Source organism: Hippocampus guttulatus, chromosome 8 (assembly GCF_054856545.1).
Source record: "Hippocampus guttulatus isolate MCC_2025c chromosome 8, RoL_Hgut_1.0, whole genome shotgun sequence".
Taxonomy (NCBI): Eukaryota; Metazoa; Chordata; class Actinopteri; order Syngnathiformes; family Syngnathidae; genus Hippocampus; species Hippocampus guttulatus.
In genome coordinates, this window is record NC_141268.1 from 4,714,032 (window position 1) to 4,726,054 (window position 12,023).

General features: G+C 42.5%; 1 protein-coding gene across 2 annotated transcripts in view; it reads left to right on the forward strand.

Moving 5' to 3' along the window:
* Positions 1 to 3,544: 3,544 nt before the first annotated feature.
* Positions 3,545 to 12,023, forward strand: part of slc41a1 (solute carrier family 41 member 1) — a 40,663-nt gene continuing 32,184 nt past the window's right edge. Inside the window, exons 1-4 of one of the 2 annotated variants that reach the window (XM_086117340.1) lie at positions 3,546 to 3,942; positions 8,631 to 8,747; positions 8,976 to 9,047; positions 9,476 to 9,747. In XM_086117340.1, coding sequence (XP_085973466.1) covers positions 9,478 to 9,747 — 270 coding nt within the window. In that variant the 5' untranslated portion in view covers positions 3,546 to 3,942; positions 8,631 to 8,747; positions 8,976 to 9,047; positions 9,476 to 9,477. Of the gene's footprint in view, positions 3,943 to 8,630; positions 8,748 to 8,975; positions 9,748 to 12,023 lie in introns of both variants that reach the window. The other variant, XM_086117339.1, reaches the window with a different exon arrangement.

Consider the following 12,023-nt stretch of genomic DNA (forward strand, 5'->3'; position numbering starts at 1 on the left):
ACATCATAGAATCGGCTCACTTGAAACTCAATGAGGCAATGAGAGCTGCCGAAGACAGAGAAGGATGGAGAGAGCTGGTCAGCAGATCGTCTGTGGTGCCCCAACGACCCTCCGGGGTTACGGGATAGACGAGAGACGAGACGAGACCTCCCTGAGGTGGGTTAAATTTGCTCCGGAGTAAGCTGTTTTCAGGGGCTACACCGGAGTAAATTTGCACGTGTGAACGCTCAACTGGGGCAGCGCTGGCGCAGCACCGGAGCAAATCTTGCCGTGTGAACACCCCTTCAGATGAATCATGATTCATGTGACAGTTCATTTCCGACCTCATCCTGGTTCCTATAGTGGATTCTACTTGGGTTTGCATATTAACGTTTGTACTTCTTAATTCCTCATTTTGGAAAAAAGAGCATTCAAGCAACAAGTTTTTCGTTCATGAGATTGGAAGGTGAAATTTGCAGCTGTCTATTGGTGTTGACCGAATGGGTGACAATAAACAGGAAATGCCAGTATTCTGAGGGAAATGGCTCATAAGATGTAAAAATAAAGAAATATTTTTTTATTTTCAAATAAATAAAAAAACTACAGTCAAACCTCGGTTTTCGAACGTCTCTGTTCTCGACCAAATCAGTTTTCGGCCAAAGATTTCGAGTTTTTTATGCCTCGGATTACGACCGAAAATCGGTTCTCGACCGAACTGAGCGCACGACAATGCGCCACTCGACTCCTCTCGACTTCCTGACACGAGGAAGTGACGCTTCTTCGTGTCAGGAAGTGACGCCGAAGAAGTGACGCCGAAGAAGTGACGCCTCCGTTGTGAGCAGACGTGTTCAATAAAGATTTTTTTATAAAAAGAAAGAGCGTCCATTGTGAGCAGACGTGTTCAAAGATTTTTAAAAAAGAGCATCCATTGTGCGTGTACAATAAAGATGAAAAAAGCAGTGTTTGTTGAGAGCGACGCAAATTGGACTGTTATTTCTGCATGGCACCAAAGAAAGCAAGTGCAAGTAAAGCTGGTGAAAAAAAAGAGGAAAATAGTGCGCAAAACTATTGAATTTAAGAAAAATTTGATCATGAAATATGAATCAGGTGTGCATGTGTCTGTGTTGGCTAAGGAGTTCGGCATGCCGAAATCAGCAGCATCCTAAAAAAGAAAGACCATCATAAAGTCAGTGATGTGGCTAAAGGATCTCATATGTTTAGTGAACAAAGGCCACAAATATTAGAGCAAGTGGAGAAACGTTTGCTTATTTTCAGAAATGAGAAACAGCTAGCAGGGGACAGTCTTAGCCAAGATACGATTTGTGGCAAAACAAGACAATTGTATGGAGATTTGATAAAAAAAAGGATCCTCGCATTGCTCCTGAAGAGTTTGATTTTAAAGCAAGCAGAGGATGGTTCCAAAAGTTGAGGAAAATAAGTGATTCATCATGGGGAGGCAGCCAGTTCAGACAAGGAAGCTGCCGAAAAGTTTCAAATTGAGTTTGAAAATCTCATCAAGGCCGAGGAATGTCGTCCCCAGCAAACTTTTAATATGGACGAGACTGGACTTGTGTGGATAAAGCGGTTCAGAAAATGGATGGAGCGATGTTACCTCGTACCGTAGCATAGGATTGCAGACAGAGCATCCATAGTTACAGCCATTACTTTAGGGTTTATAAATTTGAGGTGTGAATGCAATCTACAATTGTCACGATGAGAGAGAGAGCGAGAGAGAGATGTTACTTTAATTTTTATGTTACAATGTCAATGTTTATGTTAAAATTGGAAAAATAAAACATACAAAATGTTTGTAGTTTGTTGTTACCTGCTCTCTTATTCCCTGAACCGGTTGAATAGGCTGATTGAACGTGCTAAATTTTCCCGAGGTGTGAGTGTGAGCGCGGATGGTTATTCGTCTCTGTGTGCCCTGCGATTGGCTGGCAACCGGTTCAGGGTGTCCCCCACCCACTGCCCGAAGGCAGCTGGGATAGGCTCCAGCACCCCCCATGGCCCTTGTGAGAATAAAACGGTTCAGAAAATGTGTGGATGGATAGAAGCGGAAAGCCCAGTTGTTCCGTTTCTCACGCTGCGTGAACTGTCATTTACTCTAAATTTGCCCAAAATATGGTTTAAAAGCTCAAAACATTTGAGCTCATAATGGGCCACACTGATTTGTAAAATGTACAGAGAGGCCAAGTAATTTGAAGATGAGGTTACAAAATGTTAACATGTATGGGAAAAAAAGTCTTATATTTTCAATATGTTTTATTATTTAAAATTAGATAACTTGATCAACAATAAATAAGTACATTTTAACAAACACGTTTTAGGAAAACAAATGACTGATTTGATGGAACAATTATTTTATTGTAGGAGTCTTGATAATGTAAGTGGTTAGTGTGTCGAACCCCATCCTGGGGCCCTACTTTGCCAATCCCTACTCTAAAACAATTATGCTCGGAGTTCCGAAAAGCAAATAAGAATGAAAGATCCAATATATTTAATGAATACACTCACACAACGTTTTGCAGTCTTTTGACACTCTCCTCTGCTATTTCCACACAGAATATGCTCACTCGACAAACAAAAATGCACTTGAACTCAGGGCCAGAGCATGAATAACTGTACCACACGGCCACACACACTTATGTAAGAAGTTTGTATTTAGTCTGTGAAGTGGTTTATTATTGACTAAGATCAATTCAGTCCAGTGCATGTACTGATAGATACAGAAAAGCTGGTCCATTGTTGAAGTAAAATTTCAATCTTTGACGCTCAAAGTTAATTTAGTAGGGTGCCAAGGAAGAAGACTACAGCAAGCCGCACGACCATATATCCTTGAAGTGACATGTGGTAATGTTCATGTCTGGTGAGGCACTCATATTAGTGTCAGATTTGTGAGACAAACGCAATGCTACATTGCAATTAAATGTGTTGCCCATAAAACAAAACATAACAGATTAACGGTAACGTACAGCCCATCACTGCTGAAAACATTGGAAAAGATGAATACAAATGATAAGAAGACTTACCTGAGGTCTACTCATGCTCAGAGTAATTAGCGTGATGATGTCATTTCTGAGGAGTCATGAAGTTAATTTGTTTTCCCCCTCTTATTCCAAATGACTACAAAGGTTTTACGAACAGGACTGTGTGCATATTGAGTGGGCATGACAACCACTGCCAGTGATAAACAAAATGTTTAAACAATTAAAAGGAAGACTAAGGTAGTCAGTAAAACGGGACAGGGACAAGATAAATCCTGGTGGGGTGCTCAAGAGCTGTTTGGTATTTTCAGTTAGATTTGGGAATCATTCTTTAGTACAGCTGCAGTTGCATTTTGTGACGGGATAACCATCATTTACCTAGAAAGTGTATGTTTCTGTATTTTGCGCATGCCTTAATTGAAAGTTGAAACGGGGGGGGGAGGGGCTCCAGTTCTGGAATGACCCACTAGTGAGTACAGACAGCTGTGACCCTTAAACGGGATTTCAACATTGTTTAGTAAACACCCAAACAGATTACAGCTTTCCATATGAGATTGGTCAAACAAGCTTGTGAGCAGTGGAGCTCGAGTGGCGGTGGAATTGAGTGGAGGGTGGCTCGGCCCGTCCCGTCAGCTAAAAGTGCAGAGGGAGGGCTCGCCTTGTGGCTTCCTGGCCCCCTGCATTGGACGGCTGTATTGCAGATGCGCATCCGAGCAGTCGGGAAGCGGGGGCCAATGGACTTGACGCGGTAATGTGAAGGGGTCGGGAGAGAGCGCACTTGAGAGAGTTTAACCATTAACCATCGTCCATCGATGTAACCGCACGCGGTCCGGTAACCATACTTAAGGCTTGCACACCGGCATTCGCGTCCTCAGACCGAGCGCGTCAGCAGGAGGTGGAAGGATACATGCAGCCAGCTCGCTGGACGCCAACGGAGCCTCAACCCGGGTCGTGTCCGGAGCACCCACACAAAAAGGTAACGACCGCACAGACGTGACGTGACCTATTAAACAGGCTGCCGTCCAACGCGAGCTTTTTCGTTTATGTTTAAGCGCTGACAGTCGCGCAATATTCCGTACGGTGGAATGTGTCATGACTGTGTTCACCCAGCCTTATTTCAACGGCAGTGCCATGTTTGTACTCGCGTTAACGAGTTAAATAGGCATGCTTATGTTGTGGCAGTGACTTTCTCTCCCTACCCGTGGTTGGAACAGAAAGCCTCCTGGCCTTGACGAAATGAGCCGAATAATAGAACTCGGGGGCTGGTCTATTCAGTCTTGACCGGAGAGCACTAATTTACGCCTTTGCCATGTTGGGTTCGCCTGCTGTTGGTCCTGACTACTAAACAGGATCGTTTCAGCTGGGATAAACGCTATATTAGACGATGTCGCAACATACGTTGCGGAAGAAAGCTGCGTCAAAGTTAAGACTGCAAGCAAAGACGACTTTAAAATAAAATGTTTTTTTTTTCTTGTTACGATGTCGCGAAGTAGCCAGCACAATACATTCATGTCAGTGGTATCGAGCACCTGTCAGTGATCACATTTGTTGTAAAGTATTTAGAGGTGGAAACCGTATTTACAATCTGTACTTAAGTCGAGATATGTGAGTAAAAAAACAACAACGAATAATATACTGGTAAAACTAAAGCCCCGAGTCTGACAAAAGTAAAAAGCTATCTTGTGTTAGCTCGACTTTTGTCCTATCAAAACACTTTCTCACAGCTTTGCTGATGCTTTGAATTTAATAGCACAATTTGCTAAATTTGATCATGACAACAAATGAAGAAAATACACTTTACCTTGATGTAATTCTCCGATTAGCTAGCTAATTTTTTGCAAGGCATGATGCATTCGTCACGAATCATTATTGGAGCAAACATCATTAAACTATTCTCTTAAATCCATGGCTGGGGAATATCTTGCTTCTCCGAGTCTCTTGACTCCAGTTGGTTCAAGTTACTCCATGTCCCTGCCGTTCCTGTATTTTCCGCTTTAAATTTAAGACTCAAGTTTTTAATCACCTGAAAGTTCAACCAAGGTTGACTTTACCCCTCTCTATTTACATCATCATCTATGGAGGTTAACAAAGTAGTATTTTGACTAAATAAGGAGTTAAAAAGTACAGTTATCTGCTTCCAATGTTGGGAGTCAAGGTGAAAAGTTATCAGAAAATAAATACTCAAGTACAGATATGTGAAAATAAATGACCAAAGTATAGTTACAAAATGTTTGTACTTGTACTTGTTACTTCCCACCACTGCATTGGAAAATGTAATTTAGTGCATTAGTATGAACATTTCGAGTCTCCATAGTGGGAAATTTGTGATTTTGTTTCTGATGGCTGTTTATGTATAGCAGTTAGGAATAAAAAACAACAATAGGAATAAAACCATCAAATTTAAAAATTCAAAAGAACCTTTTTCAAACGCAGTGTAAAAAAAATTGGGCTCTATTTTCTCAGTTTTTTGGTCTTTGGGTTATTTGCTGTCTTGTATTTTACACATTGTGTTTACTTCATTTGTTGTTTTAGGTTTATGGTACTGTTTATTTTGAAAGGAATGGAAAACTGGTCTTACTTGACAAAGATTTTCGGAGGGAGTATGACCGGAGTAGCCATTGTTTAGTTATGCTTAAAATATTTGGTTTCATGCTTCTTATTCCGCCTATATATTTTCCAAAAAAAACCAACGTTTTACTGATAAGTCTTTGTCATAGTTGGTACCGATCTGTGATTTAAAGAAAATAATAATAGTTCAGGAAATAATAATTATTATTAATGAATTCAAATTTATTGAAAATTAACCAATGCAAATCAAACATTGCTCTTGAAGTATTCAATCGAATTATTTGAATAAATCAAACTCATGACAAAAATGAGACTGCCCTTATCTTAGTATTTTGTTGCATAACCTTTTGATGCAGTTACTGCAATCAAACGATTTTTGCAACTTTCAGTGAGACTTCAGTCACTCTCAGGAGGTGGTTGGGCCCCGTCTTGATGAGCAAACTGTCCCAGTTGTCTCTGGTTGAGGGGTGCATTCTACAGATGGCATGTTTCTGCTCTTTCCATAGATTTGATAGATTTTCAATCGTACTAAGATAAAAGCTCATAGAAGGTCACTTCAGGAAAGTCCAACAGTTTGCTCTTAGCCATTCTTGGGTGTTTTCATCTGCATTTTTGGTCATTATCCAGTTGCAAGTTCCAAGGCCAGCGACTGAAACCGAGTTTTCTGATCAGGGACGGCATCAGGATTTCTCTCTCCCTGACCAATACAATGGGGTTGAGTGGGGTCTCCCTAAAATTATTGTAAAATGTATTTTAGAAGATCAAACATAATGCAGGGGGGTGGGCGTAACTGGGGCTACACAGATTTCTGACGGGGATGTAGCGTGAACCCCCCCAGATTCAAGACACCCCGTGCCGGATGTAGCAAAGCATCCCCAAAATATAACAGAGCCTCCTCCATATTTCACAGTAGGGACAGCGTTCCTTTCTTGGGATTGGTATGCTTCATATTTGCGTCTGTGAACATAGAGCTGATATGCCTTCCCGAAAGGTTCCAGTTTCCGTTTTGTCTCCTCTGACTATGGGACATTCTCCCAGAAACCATTCCATTTATCAACCTCTTTAATTTGTCATCAATTGTCCTCCTGGAGCCCCATCCTGGGAAGTTGGCTCCAGTCCCAAGTATCTTAAATTTCGGAATATGTGTATATATAGTCACATGAATTCCAAGCTGCTTGGAGATGGTCTTGTAGCCTTCTCCTTTAAAGTGCTTGCCTCTCAGTTTCTTCCGAAATTGCTGCGAAAAATCTCTACTTTACTTTCTGTGGTCTATGTTTTGCATGTTTCCACACCATGTCACCAAACATCACAGTGGCTTCTTGTCTCACCCTATCTACTAGGTTAACAAGTTTGAAGACACCTGTGATGTTAACTAGAGGACACAACTTGTGCTTCGAGAATATGGTGCACCGATCCCCCTGATACGGGCTGTTTGGTCCATGTACCACCGATTTGGTCCACATTGCCAGCAGCAAGTCGGATTTGTTTTCAGTGAGGGCTGGACTTCACCAAGGCTGACCTTTATCATTCTGTTCCTAATCTTTAAGGACAGAATTTGTCGCCCGCAGCCGAGGCAGTGACGGGGTCCGCTTTGGTGGCCTCAGTGTTGCATCTCTGCTTTTTGCAGACGATGGGGTACTGATGGCTTCTGCAAGCAGTTCGCACCAGAGTGTGCAGTGGTTGGGATGAAAATCAGCAATTCCAAATCTGAGAGTATGGTCCTCACTCGGGAAAGGGTGGGGTGCCTTCTCCAGGTCGGGGATAAGATCCTGCCCCAAGTGGAGGATTTTAAGTATCTTGGGGTCGTGTTTACGAGTTAGGTTAGAATGGAGCGTGAGATGGATAGGAAGATCAGTGCAGCGTCTACTGTGATGCGGCCTCTGTATCGGTCTGTCCTGGCGAAGAAACGGCTGAGCCGAAAGGTGACGCTCTCAATTTACTTGTCGATTAACGTTCCTACTCACACCTATGGTCACGAGCTATGAGTTGTGACCGAAAGAACAAAGTCCTGGATACAGGCAGCCGGAGTGGGTTTCCTCCTTTATAGATGGATTGATAAGCTCAGTCATCCGGGAGGGAATCAGATGGAGCCGCTACTTCTCCACAGTGAGAGGAGCCAGATGAGGTGGCTTAGGCATCTGATTAGGATGCCTCCTGGACACCTCGCTGGTGAGGTGTTTCGGGCATGTCCCATCGACAGGAGTCCCGGGGGACGACCCAGGACAAGCTGCAGAGTCTATGTCTCCCAGATGGCCTGGGAACGCTTTGGGATGCCTCAGGAAGAGTTGGAAGATGTGGCTGGGGAGAGGAATTTTTGGGCTTCTCCGTTAATGCTACTGTGTCTGCGACACGCTTCCGAATATCCATTCATCCATGCATCCATCCATTATCTGAACTGCTGTATCCTCATGAGGGTTGCGGGCGTGCTGGAACCTATCCCAGTTGTCTTCGGGGAGTATGTGGGCGGCACCCTGAACTGGTTGCCAGCCAATCTCAGTGATCCCAAATAAGCGGTAGAAAATGGTATGGTCATCATAATAATTGTTATTATCATTATTCATCCATTTTCTAATCCGCTTATCCTCACAATGGTCACGGGCATGCAGGAGCCTATTCGACACTTTTGTTCGCGCGTATATGTGCATATTTGGTTCTACAGTAGGTTGCACTGAAAAAAAAGTCTGTTGGATTTACTTAAAAATATGGAAATTGGTTTCACACATTCAAATCATCTTTTACCAACATGACTGCTACAGAAAATGAAATAATATTAATGTTGGTCAAACAGGATTTTAATGACTGCCACCCAATGTCCATAATTATTTTTGTAAATCCAACAGATTCTCTCAGGCACTTTTTTTTTAGATGTCAGATGACAAAACTACATTATATTGTAGATGTAGAAATTGTAGTTCCTCTACACGTGTACTTTCTGTACATTATGATTGGGGCTCTGAGGCACTACTTTAAAATCCAGTAGACTGTATATATGCATAAAAAAAATCATTCTTCCTGTTCTATACAACAGTCTTGGGCTGGTAGCTGTTTCAATTTGATTCAGACTATATCTAATCAATTGATATGTTCTTCTCTCAGCTTATGGTTCACTCTGTTCGGAGAAGTCCCTTTCTGTGGCTGGTAATTCAATCCTTGTGCAGCAGACCTTTAAATATCTTCAGTGAAAAGACCTCTCCAGCAGCCACGTGGTGTAAGGTGAGACATCGCCAGTACGTTACACCAACTAGTCGACTGTGATCAGACTGAGAGCAATACCATCCTGTATTGCAGACTAGCTCCTCCAGACATTTGACTGATTACATTTAACTTAAAGCCATGCTGTAAGAAGAATATAAAAAAGAACTCCTGAGAACTGACTAATGGGGCTGGTGAGTCCATTCACCAAGTCATTGAACTTGTATGCTTTCTTCTTTTTCTTGCCAGCCCACACGGAGCCACTTGCATTGAATGGAGAACATATTGGTCCTGCTCCCAAAACACCGACAGGAACACAGGGTGTGCAGACAAACAGATGCATGTGCTTTGCTGCAATTTTTTCCCCCTCTGAACAAATTCCATTTGGGCTTTTAATAAGATCACCCCCTCTCCACCTTTAAATGGGATAAATTACTTAGACCGATCAGGGTCAAAACCAGGTCAGGTGGTCCAGTGACTTTAGGAAGACGTAGTCTAAACTTTCTTGCTAAGCCCATTGTCTTCCAAAGGCTTCCGCATGGTACTTTGGTCGAAAGAACAAGACAAAGTGCCCGACATCAAAATGTCCTCTGGGGCCGTTGAGATGAAGAAGGAGAGAGGGCCCCTTTCGCCGGCCTTCCTCAACTCCAACTCCATTGTGCACCCGGTGATCCTCACTCAGGGACCTGAGGAAGGGAACCCAAAAACCGGGAGTGAGTTTGAGCTGAAAGAGGTAACGTCTTTCGCAGAAATGGCCAATGAAACCCCCGAAAATGAAGAAAGGCTGGAGATTGTTGCTGTGATGGACTGTCGGGCTAATGCCAAAGGTCAACGTGAGGAGGATGCTCTCTTGGAGAATGCAAGCCAGAATGAGAGCGACGACACCAGCAATGACCAGAGCCCTGAACCACCGGCACCCCTCAAAGAAACTTCCTTCTCCATTGGTCTGCAGGTGGTTTTCCCCTTCCTGCTGGCTGGGTTTGGGACAGTGGCGGCTGGAATGGTGCTCGACATTGTCCAGGTGAGCAAAAACACATTACAAGGATGTTACGAAGATGCGACACTCACAATTAAGTTTCTGTTCATACCACAGCAAATGATGTGTCAATGTAGAGATATCCAGAAAGGCTTCTTTATAAATCACACAACTGGATCAATTCTGTCATTTTGACACGCTAACCTTATGAGACTCAATGTTCTCATACTCATCAATAGACCTGGTACAGTGTCCAGCAAAATAGTTCTGCAAATAGCATGTGCGAAAGGTTCTGCATTTATTTTTGGTGTATGAGTTATTTTGTCAGTGTAAATTACTAATATGCCCTGTCGTAAGAATAATCAGAGCTCGGAGTGAACTCTAAGCAGAGCAGGTTCTGCAGGGAGACAACGTGGACTAAACCTCACAATGGCACGTGCTTGTCACTCAAGCGTTTGAACAAACTGGTAAATAGTGTAATGTGTCATGTTAACCACCTTAACCAATTCCTGTTTATTTAAAACAATGAGCTTGCAGTGTTGTTTGAGCCGAGCTTCAATTTGGAAACGATGACTAAGTGGACATGCAGTCAATAAGCCTCCCAAAATCAGAATACTGGCAATAGCCAAGGCCATGTAAACACTGGCCAAAACCCAAATATGCTTATGCTCCGGTTTTTAAAAACCTGATTAAGAGCCTCGGGTTTCTCCTTTTCGAATCTCAATATGTGATCATATCAACCCAGTTCGTAATGCAGTATCTCCATTGACTGGAACATTGATTTGTCTTCTGCATATGCATATATCACATGGAATCTTGGCACCCCTTCAAACTTGCATTTTTGCGTAGGAAATTTCTTTTTCTATCCTATCTGCGCGAGATGACCCGGAAGTACCTGGATGATGGGATCATTCAGGAAAGCTGCATGGATGCAACCTTCAAGGCTCCTTTAGCATGGGTTACTCCTGAGCAATTTTTACAAAAGAATATTCAGCACAATTCTTTCCAGCAGCAACAGCACACCGATGTAGTTGGCTTTCCCTCAAGTTTTATGCTCAAGACATGAAATAAATAAAATGATAATAGAACTTTTTGTCATAAGTGAAGAATCAATGAGGCCAGGAAACAGACGTCACTCGATGATGTCAGTTATGTAAAGTGCACTCGAATTCATTGGAAAGGTTGCTGTCTTTTCCTATGTTGGAAAGGAAGCACCTTTTCATCTCGCCTTCATCTGATGACATAATTCAACAAAGATGAAGTAAAGGTGGCTTAAAGGTGAGGAGGTTCGACTTTCTGAAGAGTTCCTGGGTCTTTGGAGTACAGGAACTACTTGTGTGCAGGCGGCTTCAGACACGCAACCTACCAAAGATCCACAAGCAGAGTCAAACAAACATAACAAAACTCAGACAGAGCACAGCACCACACTCTGGAGCTAGAATGTATTTTATTGACGGGAGAAAGTAAGAAGCAAACGTCTGATTGCATCATTGTCCATTCGTCATGGTTTAGATGGAGTAACTCTTTGGACTCACGCATTTAAGATGAGCTATTTCAAATGTTTTACAAACTAGAATTTTGAACTTAACCCGAATATTGATAGCATTTAAATGGAGTCCATTCGTCTTTAAAATCACGATACAAAAGATTGCAAGATTCTATGTTATACATTGTCACCATTGTTTTTATTTTCTGGTAAAATCACAGTAGTTTTGCTCCTTCAACTAAAATATTACTTCATGAACACAGGAAAGAAGTATTAGGCTGCGGTCCAAAATCAAACACATCGACTCCACTAATCGGTGTAAGTGAAGTCATTTGGTAAAAGGACAGGCTCTAAAAATACCAGTGTAGTATCACCGACTCCATTCTCTATAGGCACAGTAAAAGAAAAGGAAAAATGTAATATATTGGCAATGTGAAAAGCTTCACTAGAGGTATGCCGGCTAATCTGGAATTCTGAGGTACGAGGTCACATTTTTCACGCTGTCCCATGTTAGGCCCCATGCTGCTGTGGTGTCTCTGTTTTCCAAAACACTCGCTTGATGCACCATTGCTTAAGGGCTGGACGTTTCCCCTCTGTCTGCCATCATAGAAGTACTTGTTTTGAGGCAATGATAACCTTGACAGCCTGTTGAAGTGAGTCTCTTGTGGCGAGCTTGCTGTGTTATTCCCCCTCCATGACACTGTGAAATGCTAATTTAGGCTAATTCCCCCCCAGATCCTTGTAGCAGGGCAATTCTAACTTGCGTTCTCTGCTCTTTCTTATACTGGTACGTTCCGACTTTGCCATTAAGCCTTTTAGAAATGTGACCTTTCAG